The sequence below is a fragment of the Ambystoma mexicanum genome, chromosome 12, assembly GCF_040938575.1.
Source record: "Ambystoma mexicanum isolate Mex_15411 chromosome 12, UKY_AmexF1_1, whole genome shotgun sequence".
NCBI classification, from domain to species: Eukaryota; Metazoa; Chordata; class Amphibia; order Caudata; family Ambystomatidae; genus Ambystoma; species Ambystoma mexicanum.
This window is the reverse complement of record NC_090936.1, coordinates 864777211-864800750: the sequence shown is the minus strand read 5'-3', so window position 1 is coordinate 864800750 and position 23540 is coordinate 864777211. Positions and strand designations below refer to the sequence as shown.

Genomic DNA, 23540 nt, shown 5'->3' with positions numbered 1-23540 from the left:
TCGTGACTCATTGGACCACTTTAAAGATTCAACCCTTTTGTGGGGTTTCACATAACCATCTTACTGTAAGGAGCCCCATCAAAACAATGTTAAGCAAGGATTTACTACCATGTAAGAACCATTCCTGTTTGGAATGCATTAATCCAAGAAAAATCCCCAAAATGGTTGCATTACCAGAACTCACCACTATCAGAAAGCCGGCGTTTTAAAACAACACCAGACTTTTTTTTGTGTAAAACTGAATAAATGAACCCAAAGCAGGCCAAAGAAAGACTTACTGAGAGGTGGATCCAATGTAAAGTTATATTCTGAAGTGACTTGAAGGTTTATAACAAGACTGGCTGAGCTGTGGATTTCAGCAGTTTAAGTAAATTTGGACTGAAAGACACTAACAATCTAAATGTTTAAAAGAAATGAGTGACCTACTTTTGAGTGTCACATAGGTTGCAATTGTTTAAATGTCATAGTTTTAAACTTAGAATCAGCATTCTAGCTGCATATGTAAAAATGGTTAGTTTTATTTCAATGCAGAAAACTGGGTAACTAAAAGTGACATTAGCTGGGGCCTGGCTTAAGGAACTGAATTCTGCCCACCAGCTACCCCCGACAGGAGTTGAGACTTGCACAACAGCTGTGTTCCCAGGCCTAGCTGCCTTTTGCTGTTCCCACCAAAAGGGATATGACACTTCTCTGATTGAATTACCAAGGGACTGCTAGAGACTAAACATAGGACCCAGGCAGAGGGATTATTGAAGTTGCCATAAATGGCTTCCTCTTGAACAATGGGCCTTTAGGGCCCAGGCAAATGTTTTATTATGGGGGCCGTAAAAGTGGCTTCCTCCTGGAAGGAAAGGGGAGGAGCACTGCCTGTGAGAGCAAGCTGGCTTGGCAGAACTGGAAAAACCAGAAATTCAACCTTGTGGTGGGGGGAAACCACACCCCTTTGGAGCCAGAATATGATTTTAGAAAAAGATGAATAACTCATAGTACGGACTTGTCATAATTATTTAAATGATACCATAATTCTTGTGATTTTTCTGCCCACATTTTAAGAGGTTTTTAGAACCGGTGGCGTGATCTGGGGGCAAACTAGCAGTTAAGAGGGTATTACTTAAAATGTCTGCATGTGAAAAATCTGACACTTCATCAAGTAATGTCCATACTCCTTGCGCACATGTGTATAAATTTGGGGTAATGTCCGATATTACGAAACCAGTTAAAAAGTGCAAATGTTGCCATTTCTGAATGCAAGCTCCCAGGAAGAGCAGATTTGGACAGGGTATACCTCCTGTGATATGTAATGGGTGCATGTAATTTTAAACAAATGTGTACCTGTGCAAATATGTCTTTTGGGTCAAAATATAGATTGTGTGTAATTTGACAGGGGTGGGTTCTCTGTATCATAAACAGACCTCATCATGATGACACTTCATTTCATTCCCCCAATCAAGGGGAAGAGGAGGAAGTGGCCAATGACAAGTGGAGAGGGGTAGGGCCTAGGAAGCTAGCCTCTCCACCCATTTTCAAAACACATAAAAGCAGACAGTCAGGACAGATAGGGACATTCTATTCCATCTGCTGCGGGACGCTCTGCCGGGAAAATCCATACTTTACCTCCATCAACCTCCAGAGAGCCAACATAGAGACTTCAATCTATCCACCTTCAGAGACCAAGACTTTACTTCAGAATTTGTAGCAGAGAGGTCAACTACAAGCTAAATCCCTCTTTAGCAGGCCTCAAATCATTGCCATTTTCACAGCCAGGCGAGCTGTTTGAATTCTTTGCAAGAACTCTTGCCATTTGCCAGAGAGCAGTGTTGTATCCAGAGAGAGACCAGCTGAACCCGAGACCGCTGTATCCGGACCCACAGACCTGATCGGAACCAGAGACCCAGACCAGACCAGCAGAGTAGAGCTGACCCCGACGCTGTGCGCAGAGACCGTCCGTGGCGAGTGAAGAAAACCTGACCAGATCCGTGGCGAGGCCCATTTATTTCAAAAATATATTGTGAGTACCTAGCAGAACTGTGCAGAACCAATCTCTTAGTTAAAATAATATAATTCAATCTATTTTAATCTAACCAGAACTGCCTCCTAACTGTCACCTGTCATTTTGTAAAGCTATCACCTGTCATTTCTAGTTGCTAGCTGTCACTTGTCACTTTGAACTTTAAAATTTCAAATCCGAAAAACAACCTTCACAAAATCGTTCATAACTCCGTAACCGTTTGTGCTAGGAACTTGCAGTAACTTTCCTCTGAAAGCTGGGAAGCTTGGCCTTTCAACGAACCTAGAACCGCATTCCTATTCCCTACACTTTCTCCGCAATTGCGAAAAACGCACTCGCGAATTTGCCACGATTTGCAAATTTCTCCACGTGTGAAAACAGCAGCTTCCTTGCTTTCCTTGCTAAAAATTCGTTTGCCTCTTAAGAACCATCCCTGAATCATTGCTAGAGTGAGCCTGGACTAATATTAACTAGATACCACTCACCCTGAACCTCTAGAAGGAGTTAAAAGCATTTTAGCATATTTTTCACTTCCTTGCAAACCACATTCAAAGCATTGTGGGCCTGTGTTTAAAACTCCGACCTGTTTTCCTCTAAGCTTGCTGGGGGGGAACTGAATTTCGTATTGTATTGATTGCATTCCTGAGAACTGTGTGCTTTCCTTCCATTTCCTTGCATTGCATAAAGGGGGGAGTGAATTGCCAGAGAAAAGTGATTACATTGTTTTGTTGAAATCATATTGAGTATTTTCTGTATTGCATTTTTCATTCAACATTACATCCATCTGAACTTATATAAAGTATTCTCTTCCACCTTATTCTTCTGCTCCTATTCACAAGTGTGCTAGTGCCAGACTATCCATTATTGATTACTGCTCAGATTAAGTGTCATATTCAATTATTAAATTATTATAAAGTGTGATATATATATCTATTGTTTAAATTATCAAATAAACCTTTTAACTTGCAAAACAGAACTACTTCTTGGCTCAGTGGGGTCAGGGGGATTCCAAGAGAGGGGTGTTATATAGGGGTAGTCATCCAGAACGCATGAACTGGACATAAAGATATATCAATAAGGGTTTCCCTTCAGTATCCCAGACTAGGCATTGACTTAGCTGTAGTGTTGAATTGAATCCTCTTACAAAGTGCAGATAGAGTTGTGCCTGGTTCTGAAGGACAATCTCATAAGAAGCAGGCCAGAGGTCCGAAGCTGTCAAAACATGGATATCAGATTTAGAGCACCCATGTCCTCAAACCTCCAGCCTTCTTTTTGAGGCCACTATCCAAGCTCCTAAATACTGTCTCTGTCGATTGATTTGTGTATCCACTGCATGCAACCCATGGAGGGGGCAGATGCTAAGGGGGAGCCTGAATAGAATGTTCTGTGATTTGTACTGCGAGGTGAGGAAAACAAATTTAGGCCAGCGATGGGAAGGCATGGCGGGGGCGCCACAGTGTCTGGGATTGAACAAAGCTTCTTGCATTTCTGAGGGCTGTCTTGATCTCGAAAGTATCCAATGAGCTCATGACTAAATTACCAGGTGCACATTACGTGGTCAGAATCTGAAAACAAAGGGCTATTCATCTAATGAACTAATTGTGTTGCTAGGGTGTGAACTCATCGAGGACACAGTCCACATTGAAGAAGATCAACACAAGCAACGAGAGCTAATCATCTGTTGGTCAATAAGGGGCTGACTGTATGTACATAGGGGCCCCACCAATGATAATTATGAGATGTTACAGTATATTATTTTCACCAAGAGTAAAGTTCTAGTGCCTTAAAATGATGTCTGCTTTGAACTAACCAGTGCACTCTGTGGCAGTAGGGTTTGAATGCCCCTGCTGACATGTATTTTTCTTTTTTGAAGTAAAACTTTGTTATCCTTGCAAAAAGTGTGGCAAGCTTTTTTTCCCCTAGAGAGTTGCGAAAAATGCTTGTTTCCAAACATTTTCATTTTACATAGACTCATATAATTCATCATAAAACACACATAAGAAAGCTAATGGAAATGATAAGATCATAGCCTCTATTATCAAAAAGAGGTAACGTAAACATTAGATACATTCATTTGATGAATTCAATTATTACAACTTGTTTCTTTACCAAAATGAAGGCACCTGATTTCCTTGCGAAAGCTATTAGTTCAAAATCTTTGATCCGGCTGCTTAGGCATGTAGTACCACACTTGACCTACTTAGTGTGTATATTCACCTACTTTATAGAGTAGCATGATGCATCAAACTTATATCTCAGGTCACCTATAATCATGGCAGACGTTTTGATCAAATGATATGTGCTCATGAGTCTTATTTGATGTCAATTGCATAAGATAATACAATGTACTTTTTATAAGACATTCAAAAGGAGTTCATTAGTTCACATAACCGTGGTCTGATTAACCACCAACAGAGCCTCCTCAATCTTATAACGTAGTTTTGTTAAAGACAACACCAAGCTGCGATTGTCTGCCTGCATACATCTCATCCAAAACGATTGTCTGGAAAATTCATTTTGTGCTGGGTTGAACACACCTAAGTCAATTCTCCTGTCACATTCAAAATACGGGCAATATATAACCAAATGTTTCAAGATTTCAACTACGGAATACTTTATACAGAATCAACAGCTTTTATCATATTCCGAAGATTTGCAACATGCTCACAGGGAAGAAATTGATTTAGTTTGAACCTCATATAATTATTTCTGGATTTGTTACATGAACATTTTATAAGGTATTCCGAAAGTTTAGTTCTTTTTCTGAAGAATGGTGCATTCTACGTATAGGTTATATAAGAGAGATTCCGCTCAATGATTTTGATCCAGTCACACTCATACAATTTACGCTTTACATTAGGGAGACCTAGTCATAGATCATCAATTGATGAGTCAATCTGTTATAAGATTTTATTCATTGATCCTGTGAAGCATAATAATGAGTTGGGAAGACCCTCTTGAAGAGTGGTGTTGATGTCCTGGTACAGGGAGTTGCGGGCTGGATCAAGAATGTTGGCGTATGTTGTTAGTCTGCGCCATACCAGCCTAGATGACAGAGAAGATAGCCCCGGTCATGTCTGACAATTGACTGCGGAACAGCCGATGCCAGTCCCAGGGTATGTTTCCACAGCTGTGACTGAATACAATCTAAGCTATCATCTAGGTTGAGTAAACATAGATCCAACCTGTACACAAGTATTGGTTCGACCTTTACTCGGTAGAATTTGATGATTGGCAGTAGTGAGAACTCACAGTATCTATTGAAAATAAGTTTCATATGTACTGTCAAAGGTGGAGCTCTATCCTTTAGCCTTGTGGTCCATATTTTAACTGAGTTTTTATCTGATAAAGATTATCCAAGATATGTTATAGTATTAGCAATTACCATTTGGTTGCCAGAGAGATACCAGCAATGTGTTTTTAGTCGTTTCCCATTTGAAAAGACTATTATTTTCCATTTTGCCAAATTAGCCAGCAAATTATGTGATTTGGTGTATTCCTGAAATTTATTTAATTTCAACTGTAGACCTAAAGATGTCCGATGGAATAGAATAATGTCATCCACAAAACAGAGCCATGATAATCTGCAGCTGCCCACTGTAGCCGAATACATTGAGGGATTTACCAACAGATGATCCATATCACACATATATAAATTAAAAAGCGTGGCAGCAAGGTTGCACCCTTGTTTAACTCCTGTTTTTATAGATATGTGTGCAGAGAGAGCACCAACCTTGTTGATTCGTCCTTGATAAATTGTAGTGATATGCAATAATGCAATCAGTTGTACTAAACGCGGTGGGAAACCCAATACAAGCATCTTGGTCCAAAGTAGTTCCCTAATAACTGAGTCAAATGCGGAAGAAAGATCTAATGCAGCAAAATACAGTGGACCAGAATTACATGTTTTGGACTGTTCAAGGACCTGCGCGATCAAAAAGGCGTTTAGCGAGATTCCCATTTTTCATCAAAAACCTAGTTGGAATTTAGAATAGATGTCATTTTCATATACTCGTCGAGGGTTGCATTTATTCTGTGTCTGGTTGTCAGGAGGTCTGCCACACACCCATACCCCCTTACAAATAAGATAATATGATAGCTGAGAGTGACATCTCAATCTAAACTGCATAAGTAGCTTCCCGTCCTCTTGCGCATATGAGGCCACTTAAGCTTCCACCACCGATACATGCTCACGTTTCAAATTCCAAGAAAACACATGCCGTTTCTCCAGTTTACCAAACATGGCCTCACTCGTCATATCCCAAATTATTCCCTCACGTGACTAAGGGAATCTCATGTAACTATGGTTGAAGACACCCACAGGGTTCCAAAGCCCAATGCATACTGAGTTTTCTTGACCTAGGCCAGGCACCAGACCTTCATCGAAGCAATTAAGTGTGAAAAATGTCTTTCAATGTGGCTGGTTGTATTCTGGCCACCATAACCCAATCTAATATGATGATGACAAGATGGTGATATGATCAGTGATAAGACACTCCCCATTCTCTATAACCAGGAGTCCAGTTGAAGTTCACGTTGACAATGTAAAGAGCTTTCTAAGGAAGCCTCTGTTCAACTACAGTCGCTTTGGTCAATGTTGTATAGCACCAAATATCAGCACCATATGTAGCTACAGATACAGACTTTCGTTGATACATGGCCATTGCATAGGATTTCCTCCAAAACATCCTATTGCGCATCAGAATCCTAACAGAAGATTGTCCCAATGTATTCTCACTCATTTGCACTTGCGCCCACCACTCTGTTTTATTATTAAAGTGAGATTCCAGGTAGTCAAAGTGACATATTCATCTAAATATTTCCCAAGTACAAAGAGACTCCTGGGGCAATTACCTGGGCCCATCACCATTATATTTGTTTTGCTTTAATAAATTAACCGCTTCTTCTGAAACCAGTAATTTTATATGACATGAATTAGTTAAAACATCCCTAACTGACTTGAGCCATCCAACTATTGGCCTATAGCCCTACTCTACACCCAGAGTAAGTCAGCACTCACACTACAAGATCTAGACAGATGGGCCTTGCAGACTGATCATTGGGATGTTCGACTGTCAGGCATTAGAACGTGCGTAGGGACAGCATTAAACTGTCTCCTTTTGCATATTCTACAAGCCCAGGTGCACGCTCAGCATTATACAATTTTGATCTTTGGTGATTTGTCTTTGGCTGTTGACAGAGTAAACGTTGACACTTTATGGACAAATTATTGAATTTGAGTTGTCCAGCTACCTTGGTTAATATCCTTGGACATCTGCATACAAATACACAAACCAAATGCAAATGAACACATTTTGTCACTTAACACATCCGATAAATTAACATTGTGGATAGCACCAGGGACGCGCCCTGACGCCAGTGTTGTTTATATTGCATATCCGTGGAAAGCTTTATTTCATTCTAAATGTTGCACCCTGCTCCTTGGTTGTCATCCCATCCAGTGCCTACTTTATGTCTGTGATGTAGTCCTCTTGAACTGGACCCCGATAGGCTTGCAGCACTTGTTAAATTGCCTGGTTTCCTTCTTGAGAGGGCTAGATTTAGAGCTCAACACCTCCAAAACTAAAGTTTATATTTTCAACTTGAAGGTAACAAAATGAAATTCCAATGGCACATTGAGAGTACTAAACTGAATGTTGTGACCGATTGAAAGTACCTGGGCCCAATAGTTAGGCAACACAACAATTATCTGAGGCCTTATAAGCACTTCGTTGTGGCTATCGTGACAAATACAGCACAGTTGAATGAAAATAACACTAAGTTTGGGCGTTATTCTATTTTACCGTTGATTCAATACTATATGCCTATTATATGGGTCCCAATTTAACAACAACCTGATTTATTGGTCAAGGATTGAAGTTACATTGTTGTGGTGTTGTTTAACTCTACCCAACTTTGTTCCATTGCCTGTCATACAGTATGAATTCAGCTTCAGTTGGCTTTGCTCGCTAACTAAATGGAGAAGATTAACACTATTTGGCAAAATCTTGGATTCACCTGCTTATTCCCTATTCATAATGCTGCAAGAATTAATGATCACTCACTCCTGCCCGGCCTTGAAAGGCTGGGTTGCTTCTATTACTACATTTGTTTTAACACTATTGAATATGGATTTAAATGATCTCATAGCCAATCCTAATTTAGTAAAAAAAGAAGTTGCGTCTAGCTGATTGTGTGTGTACTAAAGATGAGGCCAGCAATCACACACTTTACACTCTAAATAGCATTGATAAACATTTAAACAGATTCCCTCGCTGGCAATACTGACAGTATTTCATGAGATTACGATTTAACCTGCTCCTGACCAACGAGGTGCTATGGTACTAGGCATATAATTCCTAGGAAGCAAAGGTTATGCAGACACTGTCGACGCCATAAAACAGTCGAGACATTAGAACATCTCGTCATCCACTGTTCCGTGCTTCAACCTCACCGTGTATATATCTTTACTCGATTCATTCACTATAATTCTAGGTTAACAACCATATATTTCTGGAACAGAATCAGGTCAGTGAATTATACCCCTTTAGCTCGTGCTGCTGTGCACTTTATTAAATACATCCTGGGTTGATGTATGCCTGCCATTGTGTAACACTAACTGTACACTTTCAACGTTTTGGTTCATTTTATTGTCTTCTCTCCTTTACCTGTGTTAATTCATTTTTTGGATGTTGATGTTTGTTAAATGTGAAACTCGAGAAAGTTGGTTTTCCTTTGTTTTTCTGTTTGATTTATGAACTTTTTTTTAACCCTGCCACAATAATAACCTCAAATACATAAACGTATATTTCTGTGTAAGTGAGTAAGAAGCATTGACTAAAAACAGCAAGATCAGCACATCTTAACGACTAACCCTGGGCACATTCTTTAGATGGTCAACTGAAACCCCTTCTAAATCATTCAGGAATTGGTAAATCCATTGGGAAACAACACACAACACTGGCTGACATCCATTTCTACATAATATCACCCGTTCGGTTCTCCATCCAGGCCCAGTCTGGCTATTTTCATTTCACCATTGGAAAAGACCTAGAGTATGTACACACATACATTACATCAGGCCTCCCAATTGACTCCCTCAACAACACCCTATTCACAGCATGTTTTCTTTTCCTTACATTCATCTCACTGGTAAGTGTGATCTAGGTTAAGATGGACATAGTGCAAAAGAAGTGCAAGAATCAAAGGCTAAATGGAGAGTTTGTGAGTGGGTTGGACGCTGAAAGCATAACATGGATGCCTATGGATCTGTGTGTTTTGCAGCAAGGGGCCTCACTTGGGTGGAGGTTTTGAGGAACGAATGGTACTTAGGATTTGTTATTAAGTGTGACACTTGCAGGCAAGGACTCGACGTGACAGCTGCTCCAGTTGTCCCAGAGATAAACGATAAGGCATAAACGGTGCGGAAATGTTTCTTAAGTCGAAATGGGCATATGGCCTTCATGAAATCAGATCATCCATACCTAAGTCATCACTAGCATGTTTACATCAATGTTGATGCCATCTTTGCATGGGAATGGCTGGTAAACTTAGGTATGATCAGGTACAGAATATTATCATCTTGCTGCAAACATTGCATGCTTTACTGCACATGGTCTAATATAATGTGTCTGTATTCAATTTGCAGTGGTAAAGTCCTGCATTGTTGCCTGTGATAAACAGATTGTTATGGGTTATACCACCCTGACATATATTGGTTTCAGGTCATTGCTACTCAAAGTGGTGTTAAAAGATTGATAATGATATTCTGGATGGAACAGTGATCAAAAGCATTGTATGGGATTTCAAAGCTGGATGTGGAAGCTGCAGGATTCATACCTCAGCTGCCTATTTAAAATGTTAGAAATACTGTATCAGCCAGAAGAGGCTAATAGCTCACGTTATAATAGTACATTGATTAATGACCCATCAGTTTGTATATGTCCTTTAGCTGGGCCCATTCGTTATAAGAGCAAAACAAATACATGCCTATACATAAAACAGGCAAAGAACAACTGCAAGTGCCTTTCCCTCTGTCTGCTTATATTTGTGTGCTGCATATTCAATACTGGTCCGAGCTAATTATTAGACTGTCTCTAAGCAATGGCAACATTCCAGGTTCCACTACGATTACATTCTTGACTAAGTGCACTGCGAAATTTAAGCACACAATGACTGAATGTACTTGTGACATAGCACGTTTTCTTTGTATTTTAGGTCTAAGGGAAGTTGATCAAGTACTCACGGTGCTACTCACCACATATATGTTTGTCGGAGGATTTTTTGGATGTCTTTTGGACAATACAATTCCAGGTAAGAGGCAGTAATTGTACATTTGAGATTTAAACTGAGGGTTTGGCAATTTAATGCACAGAATATAGAAGAAAAATGTTCAAATTGCACAGTGCAAGGGAAAACAAGTCACATAAATAGCTAGAGTTGACAAAGATGAAGGCAACTACAACGTGCAAGTCCTGGATAGTATAAATCTGGTCAATCCAAATACCCTTTTGGAAGAATATTGTCCATCACATCAGGTCTTTCCGTGTGAGAAATAAAGTCTTTATAGTATTCAAAAACATTGTATGGAATCAACCAGTGTTGAATAGAATCAGCCGACACGTGTTTCGACCCACAGGGTCGTTGTCAAGGCGTACATTCTGATGTGGTTCAACTGTTTAGGGGATACCCTATTGTTGTATGTTGTAAATAACAAAACTCGCGCGTTGTAGTTGCCTTCATCTCTGTCAACTATATTTCATGTTTCCTGGTGCCAACCAGGGGGCACCATTTGAAGTGCACGTGCGATGCAGATCCACTCTGTTCATTAGATATATTGTGTACAATTATGACTGGCAGCACTGACGAGCACACTATCCCCACACGTACAGTTTCATAAATAGATAGAGGCCTACACACAACAAAGTTACCAAGAGTAACTCAGAGTTACTCTGAGGGAGACTATTCACTTCACACACTTCACAAGGAAGTTACCAGTAGGACCTATAATTCACTCCTCACTTGTTCTCTTTCCAGGAATCAGGGGTAAGGCAGAGTTACTACCATTGATTTATTTGTGTACCATCCCCACATTTAAACAACAAAGAGTACTTGCATTACCTAACATGCAGGATATTGCAAAGTTCTAAAATGTAAATAATAAAGTCAAATATTCATAAAAACTCAAAATAATGTACTGCTACTTGACACATTTTCCAAAGAGTTCTTTTTGTCATTCCCAATAGATAATTTGCGATCAGTGGAAGCAATTGATACCAAATAGCCTCTGCCAGAGTTGCAACAGGTCATCATCCAAAGGTACAGGGGAGACATCTGAGGACAAATACACTTGGAGCGATAGAGAGATTGAAAGACATAGACAGAAAGAGAGAGAAACTGAGAAAAATAGAAACAGAGATTAAGCGGGAGAGTGTGAGCGAGAAAGAGAACATGCACAACTGGTAGAAGGCATTTAAGAATCACTGTCACAAGGGAAGCATGAAATCTCCAACAGCTATTAGACACCGCGAGATGCCACGTTACTGTAATGACATCTCAGCTACTGTTTGGTCAAAGAATGCAGTGACCATAGGCCCATGACCCTTTAAAGAGAAACCACTCCCACTAACCTCATGCCGTTACGCATCTCTTGCCTCGCTAAATTGCATGAAGCAGGAGAATATGGCTTCTGCTGCCTAATGTTAATTTCACTGTACAATGATATGTGATAGGTCGATCCAGGTGTTGAGTTCATCAATTCTGAAGACAGTTCTTTCAGGAGCAGGAGGCCTAGGAATAGGATCTGGAGAGATGTACAAAGAGAGGCCACTGAGCATGCACATTTTTCAAAAAATGGGCTATGTAAATACACAGGAATGTTGAAAACAAATACATATGGTACATTTTCATGTTTTGATTGTTTCTTTTTTATATTAAACTAGCAGGTGTATCCATGCTTTGTGCGGCAAGTCATACTTTAGTCCTAGTATGAAGTTTATTTAATGTACTTAACCAATGCTTCTTTGTAGACAATATTGTGAGTCTTTCCTGTAGGAGCTAGTGTAAACAAATTGTCTTTGTTTCCAACGGTGGAGCAAGCCACATAAAGCTGATCATGAGAAAAGCATGAATCCCGTAAATCGGTTCCAGCTATTATGAGTTGGAGCGTTCAGATTACGCAGCAATATTATTGGTATCCCAATCTGCAACCGAGACAGCTGCATCCTCAAGACAAGTGCTGTACGTGTAGGGCTGAATTGTGTAATCTTGAAGTGCCATACCCGTATGTGTAAGGCTGAAGCATGTGACCTTAGTACTGTTGAGATGACATATATTCATCAACTTCTGTGGGAAATGAAGTTTCTGTAATTATCATTAGAGATTTGCCCGATGTGATGGACAATTGCAGATACTATTGAAGGGACATGCACCATTGCCTGTCACCCACAATACTACCAGAGCACCGTATTGTGTCACCCGCATGACTTCAAAAGTGATAGCCGCTAATGTCAGCAAGAATGCTGATGTTGCGGAAAGTCTAGCAACAATGACCTGCTGAAGTTTTTAAGAACTGCTGAACTTTAGGAACAATGAACATAGAACTATGGCAAAACTACAGCGCAATGAGACATATAGCAGGGTTAAGCATTGCAGATCGCTTAAAAAATAAATAAATCTGAAAAAGGTATATTTGATACTTTTTACATGTATTTTGTGGCATGTTGGAACCTACCCACATGCCAAATTTCAGGTTTATGGAATATTGGGAAGTTTGCTGAACATTTTGAACAAACACGCACACATATCCAAGCATTTCAGACCACTTAAAAAATGCTTACAAAAAGTAAAAAATAGACAAATGTATATTTCATACTTTTTACATTGGGCCTCATTACAAGGTTGGCAGTCCGGTAATAACGATACCGGTAAGGCAATACCGGCATCCATTACAGGACCAGTGTATTATGACCCTCAATGCTGGTGCTACCGCCATCACCAGGGACCTGCAGTGACCGGGTAGCGCCTACCCGGTATGGGCGCGGGCACGCAGCTGCTGTGCCAGTAACACTAGCATGCTGCAAGGAAGCGATCCTTACGAGCTGCACGGACATTCATCTACCGGCATCTAGATGCCGTTAAGAATGGTCACCATGATTCCAGCAATACCAGCATCGCAGGACAGGCGTTAATGGCAATCTGCTGTGTTCCAAACTGCCATAGGTGCACACAATCAGCACAGGTGGAGGCAATGGAGTCAGGCACAGCACAAAAGGAGCACACACACACACACCACACCACTTCCAAGTCTAAAATGATACCACTAGCAGTTGCCATACAGGGGCTGGACGACATGCCTCCACTGCTACTACTCTAGCAGGCACTAAACCAGGGGATGCAGAGGCGGCACAGCAGGAGAAGGAGGGTGAGACTGGGCCAGCACATACCACCAGTGCAAGCAGTGGTACCCCGCAGGCAGCCACCAATCCCTTGCATAAGGGCCAGTCCATTTGACTTAACCCCTGCACAGATCCACACCCTGTACCAACTGGACAGGGACACAATTCTGCACAATTGTGGATCTCATTCACGATGACCTGGTCAGCCTGATCAACATCCATACAGCCATCCCCCCTCTCCTGAAGGTACTATCTGTGCTCCACTTCCTTGCCACAGACACCTACCAGCACATAGTGGGGCAGCTGCATGGCATCTCACAACCATGTTTCTCACGTTTGTTCAACCAGGTGCTGGATGCACTCCTAAAACACGCAAGGCAACACATATCGCTACCATGGACTGCGGAGGAGGTGAATGCCACCAAAATGGCATTCTATGCACTGGCAGGCATGCCAAACATCATTGGTGCCATCGACTGAACCCATGTGGAGCTGGTAGTCCGGCATGCTGTGGAGGTAGTGTACCACAACCGAAAACTCTACCACTCCCTGAATGTCCAGATGGTGTGTGATGCAGGCAAGATAATAATGCATTGCAGTGCCAGATTTCTGGGATCCGCACATGATGCAATGGTGCTGCGCAACTCCACGATTCCCCGTTACATGAAACGACACGCTGCACAACGTGCCTGGCTGCTGGGTAAATCCAACCACAGGGCCATGGGGGTTGTTGTTGTGGGGGACCTCAAGCATATGTAACCTGGCTGCTGGCTGGGCCATTGGGGTTGTTGTTGGGGGGGACACCGTCCTGGGTGCCAAACACTGTGACCCCAATGATTATGATGGGATGTGTGAGACTGACAATGGATGCAGACGTGCCATTACCGCACATCCATGTGTAAATGGTAGCTGCAAACACAGCACCCACCCCTGCACATTCACAAGGTACATCATCAGACCTCAGCCACAGGTATCACAATGCACCAACCTGCAGTCACAATGCAGAATTCACATGAGTGCAGCAAAGTACAGCGTAGGTCATGCAGACCTGACTGAGAATAATCCAACTGCCTCTCAGGGAATCCCCTGTCACTGCCCCTGCCCAACAGGTACACCACCCACCACCATGCCATACACAGCACCTGAAGGGACAACCAAAAAAACAATGGGACATGGATGTACAAAATAGATTTCAGCAAGTGGTGAACACCACTTTCACATGTGCGACTGCTGCAGGACCAATACACAGTACCTCACTTCCACCATGCCAGTTGACACCCAGCGCCATCACAGAATTGTCTCCCTACACTGGCGGACCATACCACCAATTCCATTGTGCCATGATCACATGGGTGAAGGCGTTGACGGACATGTACATGGCGTCATCATGTATATGGAAGCATGATTGGCAAAACAATGTATATCATGTTGCACATCAGGGAAATCCATCATCCAGTGGCCTACATGCATACTGGACCTTCCACCACAACACAGCGATCACACATCATGGGCCTACTGAAATCATATGTGTGAGAGCTGTATCGGGTGTCACGGTCCCTAGGACATGTACGTTACCCATGCTCCCCTACCGTGGATCAACATCAGGTACACCAACCTGAATGTTGCTCTAATTGAATGGCAATAGCTGGCAGTGATGATCTCTTGCATCTGACCACGAACAATGTACAGCCAGTGTACACAAGGAATGCCAAAAACCCTCACAATGAAAATCTCAATTGCTCCCATACAGTTGATGCTGGGTATCCCCTGAAGACATGGCTCCTCACCCCTGTCAGGCATCCACTCACCAGACATGAAGAGGACTACAATTTTGTGCATGCATGCACTTGTATGATGATTGATCAGACTTTTGGGCTGTTGAAGGCACGGTTTCGCTGCCTCAGCAGGTCTGGTGAGGCACTCATATACGGCCCTGAAAACGTGGGGAAGATAGTATTGGTATGTGCCATGCTGCACAAAATGTGCATCCAGCGCAATGTACCCCTGCCACCTGACATGGACCAAATCCCACCGGAAGATGAGGAGCATGATGGGGAAGATGCAGTATATCGGCCAAAGCAGAATGTGCCTGAAGGACGTGCTGTACGCCAATATTTGATTGCACAATATTTCTGATGTACTTGGTTACACAAGAACTTGGAATGTTGAACACTAGGCACTGTTGACAAATAAATTCACACACACTCAATAATCAATGTCCAGTCTTGTGTTCTTCATATGCACACCAGTTGTATTAAGGAAATGTGAACTATGCACAAAAAACAGGTAAAAATGTGGACCAAAGTCCTACAAAGTGCCCCCCACCCACCACCCCATCCCTCAACTTCCCCACACACCCATGCCCCCACCCACCACCCCCATCCCTCTACTCCCCCACACACCCACACCCCCCACCACCTCCCATCCCTCAACTCCCCCATATACCCACACCCTTGCACCCAATCCAAGTCCAACCAGGCTCCCTCATGCATGTATGTCCAGCTAATGACTGCCCCTTTTGGATGGAGGGTGTTGCTCCTCTGGCCAGCGCATGCTGCGTAGTGACCTATGCACTGGGCACATCTGGGTCAAGCTTGCTGGGGTTGTGCTCGCCGATGGTGGGGGTTGTGGCTTGGCTGGTGCAGCATGCTGTTGGGCCATGGTGGCGGCCAACTGTGTGAGCACCTGCGTCACAGATTCCATGCCTTCGTGCACCCACCTGGCCATGTGTTACAAAGCACGGGTGACTGCCTGTGAGTTGTCATGATGGGCCCCGCATGTGGCTTCCCCATCTGCGAGGTATTGTCTCACCATATTGTGCATGGCCTGCTGGTGCTCCTCCATGCGGCTCATGTGGCCCTCTAGGTCCTGTATGGTGGGTCCAGCTGGCGGTTGCATGGGAGGTGGAGTGGGACTCCTTTGAGGGCTGAATACATGTCCAGGCATCTCCTCCCCAGAGCTGCGACCACAAGTCCCAAGGAGTGCTGTAGTGTGGGCGGCAGGGATGGTGTTGCCTCAGTGTCCTCGGACATGCATTGGTCTGCTGTGTCCGCCTCGTTCGGTTGCTCGTCCTCCTCCGCGCTATGTAGTGCGGATTCAGCCAGCTCACCTAGGTCACTTGTGGCCGCTGACTGTGGCCCTTCAACATCGCTGCCTGCTGGTGAGCCCTCCTCGTCCACATGAGGTGTCTGCAGTGGCGCAGGGGTTTTCTTGTCCGTGGTCTTTGGGGCCAGTGTGCCTTTTGGCATGTGTGCCATGATGACACCAATGTTTCCTGGCTGGGGCATATTACCACGTGTTGGAGCTGGCTGCTCCTCAGGTTCTCTGGCCTGTGGGCCCTGTTTGCTGGGCTGCTGTGACTTGGGGGGGGGGGTGGTTCACCTCGGGCCAACCCTTGAGGTGGACAGCCTGGTGCCATCATCATCCCCTCTGCTCTTGCGTGCAGGTGTTGGCATTGATGTCTGTACATTTTGAGTCCTGTGCATTGTCGTGTGCATGTTGGAGAGGTGGCCATGTTGCTTACAGGAGTTGGGGGTGCAGTGCAGTGTTTGTGCATACTTCTGGCACAGCCATGTTCTACATGCTGTCTGTTGGGTGGCCTACAGGTGTGTCGTGGATTGTGTGTGGTAGACATGCTTCAGGGTCTGCTAGCCATGTGCTGTGTGGTTGGGGCTCAGGTGTGCACTCGCTAGTGGAAATGTGTGCACCATGCAATGAGATGTCACAGTGGTGAGGCCTGCATCTCTACGGTGATGCATATGTGTGTGTCTGCATGCAGATGGAGCTTGTTTTTGCAATTTGGGACTCATGTGGTTTTTGTCAGTGGGGTTGGTTGTGTGTTTCCGTGACAGGGATGTGGCATTTCTGTTAGGGCCAACTTTAGGTGGAAGGTGATGGGCAATCTATTTGCTGACATTTACTTCCCATTTGGACTCCACCATTGTATTTGGGGTGTTGTGTGTGTGTTCACTTTTGAATTATGCTAATGGTCACTCACTGTCATCAGTCGATGATGGCACTCCCGTCTCAGCATGCCCGACTCCTTTGATGTCCTCCATGTCAATCACGGAGCTGCACGTTTCCTCCCACCATGCCAGCTTGATGGGTGAGGATGGTCCGCCACCTGTTGCCTGGGCCTGGCTATGGTTGGCTGACAGAATGTTGCGGACACTCAGTCGCAGATCGTCCCACCTTTTATGACAGTCTTTTACACTGCGTGGGGTTGTCCAAACTGCAGAGACCGTCTTCATCCCAGATGTGTTTCTTCTGCATTTGTGCGGCACGGCACAGGTCTGAGCAGAACACCACATCCGCATGCTGCACCAGGGTGTCTGCAAGCATGTTTAGCTCATCATCGCTAAACTGTGGTTTGCACTGACGAGGTGTGCCTTTGCGGGTGGACTGAGTAATTCTCTAGCAGGCAGGGTTCATAGTTTCCAGTTCCAGGTCCCGTAGGCAAGGGATTACAATGGATTGTGTTTTTCAAGATGGCCGCTGGAGCATTTCCCGTTCCGGCGTGATGACGTTACTTCCTGTACTGGCACTTCCGGTGATGGTGTGAATGGCAGCGGTATGAACGGTACTGGTATGAATGGTACCGTTCGGTCGGGCATCTAGGATGCCGGTGCCCGTGTCTGTGGCATGGATGATTCTGCTATCGGGTTTTTGGAGGGCCTTAGCGGCATGCCGGTAAGCGCGTGCACGCTGACTTGGAATCAACCTTTGATTCCGGCAGCAGTGCAACACAGACACGGTTGCACCGGCATGCCGATAATTTGAAATGTTTACTGCATGACTTGTAATGAGGCCCATTGTCTACACCATGGAACCTACCGACATGTCACATTTCAGGTTTGTAGCATGTTGGGAAGTATGCTGAACATTTCTAACAGACACACACACATAGCCACACATTTTCCACAAATTTGCCTTTTATATGTAGAGGGATAGAAGATAGATAGATGGAAAAGAATGAATCAGTATTTTCATTGTTGCTTTTGTATATTTTCTGTTTATGATGGCAGATGTTATAGTTTTTTGCCTACAGAATTATATGTACATTTTTGTTGATTTTCCAATAGAACTGGCTCTGTCTGCGACCACTGTGAAATGTGCTTAACGCAAAGCCATAGGCACTGTTGGAGATATTTAACACTCCCATTAGTATGCCTTTAAAATTATGATGACTCCTTTTAAGTTAACCTGGCAGGAAAACTGCTTTTAGATTATGATCTCATTCTGAGGAGTTGTTTGAATGATTGACTTTAATATGTTTTTGCGACTCTGTGAATATATTCATATCTACATGTATGGCTTGTGCTTTGTTTGTTTTTAAAATGGTTCCTTGAAAATAAAGTGTTCTGTAGACTATCATTGCCAAAATATAAAAGTAACATTACTTTTGCAGTCCAGTGGTCTCTTCAAAACGCAATGGGTTTGAAATAGATGGTTCAAAGATATTAACAGTTTTGCAAGGATGAACCAGGTCGAGGTTCACAAGACGGTCTTGGGGGCCTACTAGAAGGAGCTCAGTCTTCTTGTCATTCATGCATAGGCTATGCAGGGCCATTCAAGTTTGGAATATTTTGTAAACAGTATTCCCATTAGTGCAGTCCTGGGCATGGACACCTGTTATTGGAATGTGAATTTGAGGGTCGTCTCCATAGTTCAGAAAGTTTGAGTGTCATCTCCATAGCTCGGAAAGGAGTTGCCCAGTGATTTGAGGTAGTGAAATAGCAGTATTCCCTAAATGTTATAAAGGATAGGGGAGACACAGGAGCCTTGCGGGACTCCACATGTATTAGGCATCAGAGGGGGTGGTGGGCTTCAGCCATGCCTGTGAATACTCTGAATGTTCAGTTGTCAAGAAAGGAGGAGACCCAGCTGGAAGTTTACAGTGAAAAGCAGGCTAGTAAGGTCAGGTGGTGGCATAAGATTGTGTGGTCCACTAGATCGAACGCTGCTGAGAGGTCAAGTAATAACCAGAGGGAGAGCTTTCCTGCATCATTGGCATCATCCATTTGGTTCTTTAAGTCAAGGAGGGCTCTTTCTGTTCTATTTCTGGGGCAGAAGACAGATTGGCAGGGGCAGAGGATGAGGTGTTCTTCCAGAAATTCCAGGCTTCGAGTGTAAACAGCTCTATAGAGGATTTTCAAGAGGAATGGGACAGAGATAATGGGTCGGTAGTTTGTGTGGATGGTTAGTTCAAGTAAGCATTTTTTCAGCAGGGCATTAATCCAGGATTCTTTGAGGGAGGAGGGGACGGTGCTTGCAGAAAAGGAGGCATTGACGATGGCAGTAATGAGTGGGATGAGAGGTTCAATGCATTGTTTGACCAAAGTGGCAGGGCAGTTGTCGCATTTGCATCAAGAAGGTTTGAAGCCCTTCAGGATAGTGGCCAAGTGGGGATCTGAGATGGGATTGAAGCAAAAGAGATGTGTGCGGGTAGGGCATTTATTCAGGGGGCTGTGTGGCAAGCAAATGGCGAGGCTGTCTGATTTGGCTTTGATTTTGAATTGTAGGTAAGAGATTCCATTATCCTACTGTTATAAGAGGCTGTTTTGGTCGCAAGGATGGCTTGTTTGTATTTCAAGGACTGATCTGAGAAGAGGGCCTCAGTAGCCATAGTTTGAGCATTCTGCTAAGCAGCTTCTGCAGCTCCTTGTTCTGCTCTTAGAGCTTGAAGCCTGGTGGTGAACAAGGCATTTTTATGTTTGGTGTTGTTTGCTTTGTGTGGCTTGAGGGGGGGATAAGGACTCAACTGAGTTAGCTAGTAAGGAATTATAGTGTTCCACTAGAGAGTTGATATTGTGGTGAGTTAATAGCTGGGTGTTGAGCAACAGCAGTAGGTGCTCACTAGTTGGATTGCTGATGCTATGTGCCGGTGTGGGGGGCAAGAGAGTGGGGATTTTGGTGCATTTCTGTTACAAAGGGATGGTGAAGGTTACACAATGGTGGTCATTCCAGGGGCATGATGCATTGAAGACCACAGATATGTTGCAATTGTGGTCCATAATCCAATCTAGTATGAAGCCATGAGAATGTGTGGGGTTGAGAATCCGTTGGGTGCAGTAAAGAGCAGAGGTAGCTTTAGCTAGGGCCGAAGTGTTGTGGTCTAGATGGACATTAAAGGCCAGATTGAAGTCTCCTAGGACAATGAGCTGAGTTGTGGTTTGAGGTTGGCAGCGATGACTTGGAAAGATCATATTCGAAGGTAGTAAGTGGGTCGGGGTATGTTAAAGCAGGTGGAGTGAGATAAAGCAGTTGGGTGAGCAACTAAGTTTGGTGGCAATGGATACGCAGTGTCGGATTTGATTGTTGCATCTAGCCCATACCTATATTGCCATTTGATTGCTGCAATTAGCACATACTTGCACTACCATTTGGCTGTTGCAATTAGCCCATACGTGCACTGCCATTTGATCGTTGCATCTACCCCATACCTGTGCTGCCATTTGATTGCTGCATTTAACCCTCACTAGCTTATTTTGTGACCGTGCATTACTTGTCTAGCCCAGTTTATGACCATGAGTAATATCCCAAGGTCCCAGATAATCCAATTTATATTAGGCTTCCTTGCCATTATGGCCGCTGTCATGCCACCCTCATGCCCGTCTAAGGACAGAAACATGAGATTGAGATCAAGACTGCCACGCCTCCATGAACCTAAAACTAACTATATTAGTAGAGGATCCATACACAAGGCTGTCCAATGTACTGAACTATCTAATAAATATACACAGATGGAGAATTCCAATAATCTGCTGTCTTCTGCACACCCAGCCACATTGCCAATTGAACTATGAAGAGCTAACCCACCCACAGCTAAACATCCTCCTACTTCTAAACCCACAAGTCCCCTACTCCTTTCTGGATCGCTTATCAATGACAGATCTACGGTAGCTTATGCCACGGATATCTCCGACACCCTAGCTAATGAGAACCTGGATTTGCTGGCCAGAACTGAAACATGGCTCCACGAGGCTGTGGGCCCTGCCCTCATGCTAGCTATACCAGATGGTTACCAATTACTCAGAACTGACAGACCTAATGTCAGAGGTGGTGGTCTCATGATTATCCACAAAATGAACCTACCTATCAGACTTGCTACCGCCCCATCATACCAATCCTGTGAGATAATCACACCCAATCTTCACCTATCCAACGACCGCACCCTCACCATCCATGTGGTCTACAGACCGCCTGGACATCTAGGCTCCTTTGAGGGCGACTTAAATTGTATCCTAGCCAACAACACTAAAGACCACGCACAAATCTTGCTATTGGGAGACTTTAATCTTGACTTTAAAGACAGTACCAACAAATATGCCAAATCAATAGCTACTGTACTGATGGACTATGGGCTCACACAAAAAGTTACTACCCCCACACATATCAAAGGAAGGACCTTAGATTGAGTTGCCGACCGGAACTGTAACATCTCCATCACCAATATTACACCGCAACCTTGGACTGATCACTATCTAATCACCTTCCCTTCCTCTCTTGACCTTATCCGACCTAAAACGATAGTTATGGCTCCTCCACTCCCCACTAGAAGCAAAAAGGACATCACTGCAGAAAAGTTATTACCTCATGTTCTCCCTGCTCTCAATGACTTAGCCAATAATACAGACCCCACCCTACTAGTAGAAGTCTTCGACAGCACCATGACTAAGGCACTAGACACTATTGCTCCTGTCAAGATCTGCAAAGGCAAACAGAAATCTCACCTTAATGCCTGGTTCACACCCCAATTGAAAGAACTAAGGACGCAAAAAATAAAGTTGCAATCAATCTGGCGCCACACACTCACTGAGGAGAACAAAGTGAAGTTAACACACCTCTCTAAACTGTACAAGAAGGAAATAATTAGCACTAAAAAGAACACATTTAACGGCAGAATATCCAAGGCTAAATCGGATACTAAGGAACTATTTTCCATCCTTCGTGAAATGGAATCACCAATACCACAGGTTGATAACACTCCCAAGGACAAACCTTGGTGTACTGATATACAAAATGCCCTATCGAATAAAATCTCCACCCTTCAAATCAAAATAGCCAAAAACAAAGCTTCTCTGCTTTTACCTGCGGAGTCCCTACCTCAACAGCAACCTCAGCCAATCACACATGACAGTACTACCCCTCTCTTTAGCTTCAAGAAAATTACTATCATCGAAACAGAAGAAAGTCATACTCTCACTTAAACCTTGTTATTGCACAGGAAATAACTGCCCAGCTCAAATTATAAAGGATGCAGCCAGAGACCTAGCCCCCTTCATCTCGAATGGATTAACGCCTCTTTCAAAACAAATCTAGTACCCAATAATCTCAAACAATCCTGGGTGCTCCCACTGCTCAAAAACAAACTCTAGACCCCTCTATTCCGACTAATTACAGACCTATCACCAAAGTCCCATTCTTACTTAAAAATATCGACAGAGTAGCTTACTTACAAATACAGGACTACTTAGAAGCTAACAACCTATTAGGCTCACGACAGTCTGGCTTCCGTCCCCTCCACGGCACTGAAGAAGCCTTGATCGACCTTAAGACCCAAATTGATGAGTTGAAGGACAATGGGAAATCATTTATGCTGCTCTTCCTTGACCTATCGGCAGCCTTTGACCTAGTGGATCATGCAGTCTTATGCGACCACCTTAGGTCAGCTGCCCATTTCTCAAGTGATGCCAAAACTTGGGTTCAATCCTTCCTAGCAAACCGTACAATGAGAGTCTTCTCCCCTTTAGCAGCCGCTGATTCTATACAAGTCTCCTGTGGAGTACCTCAGGGTTCATGTGTATCTCCCACCATGTATAACATCTTTACTAAGCCTTTGTTCGAAAGGTTAGACAGATTGGGTGCCACCTACTCTAACTATGCAGATGACACCCAGATCCTCATTCCCCTTTCGGGCAACTTCCTGGAGGACTCAGCCTTGGTAAATGAGATATACCTCCTCATTCAGGCATGGATGGCATCCCATGGACTATGCCTGAACGACGAAAAAACTGAGCTATTGATCCTAGGTTCAGAGACGGCCATCAGAAAACTTAACCCTAGCTATGCCTCATTTAATATTGATAACAATGTCATCAAAGTGATGCCGGCAGTTAAAACCTTTGGCTTCTACC

At 43.7% G+C, this 23540-nt stretch overlaps 1 protein-coding gene across 1 annotated transcript in view; it reads left to right on the top strand.

Moving 5' to 3' along the window:
* Positions 1 to 23540, top strand: part of LOC138514077 (solute carrier family 23 member 1-like) — a 1133216-nt gene that overhangs the window by 927445 nt on the left and 182231 nt on the right. The window contains exon 11 of the mRNA XM_069629338.1: positions 10226 to 10321. Coding sequence (XP_069485439.1) covers positions 10226 to 10321 — 96 coding nt within the window. The remainder of the gene's footprint in view (positions 1 to 10225; positions 10322 to 23540) is intronic.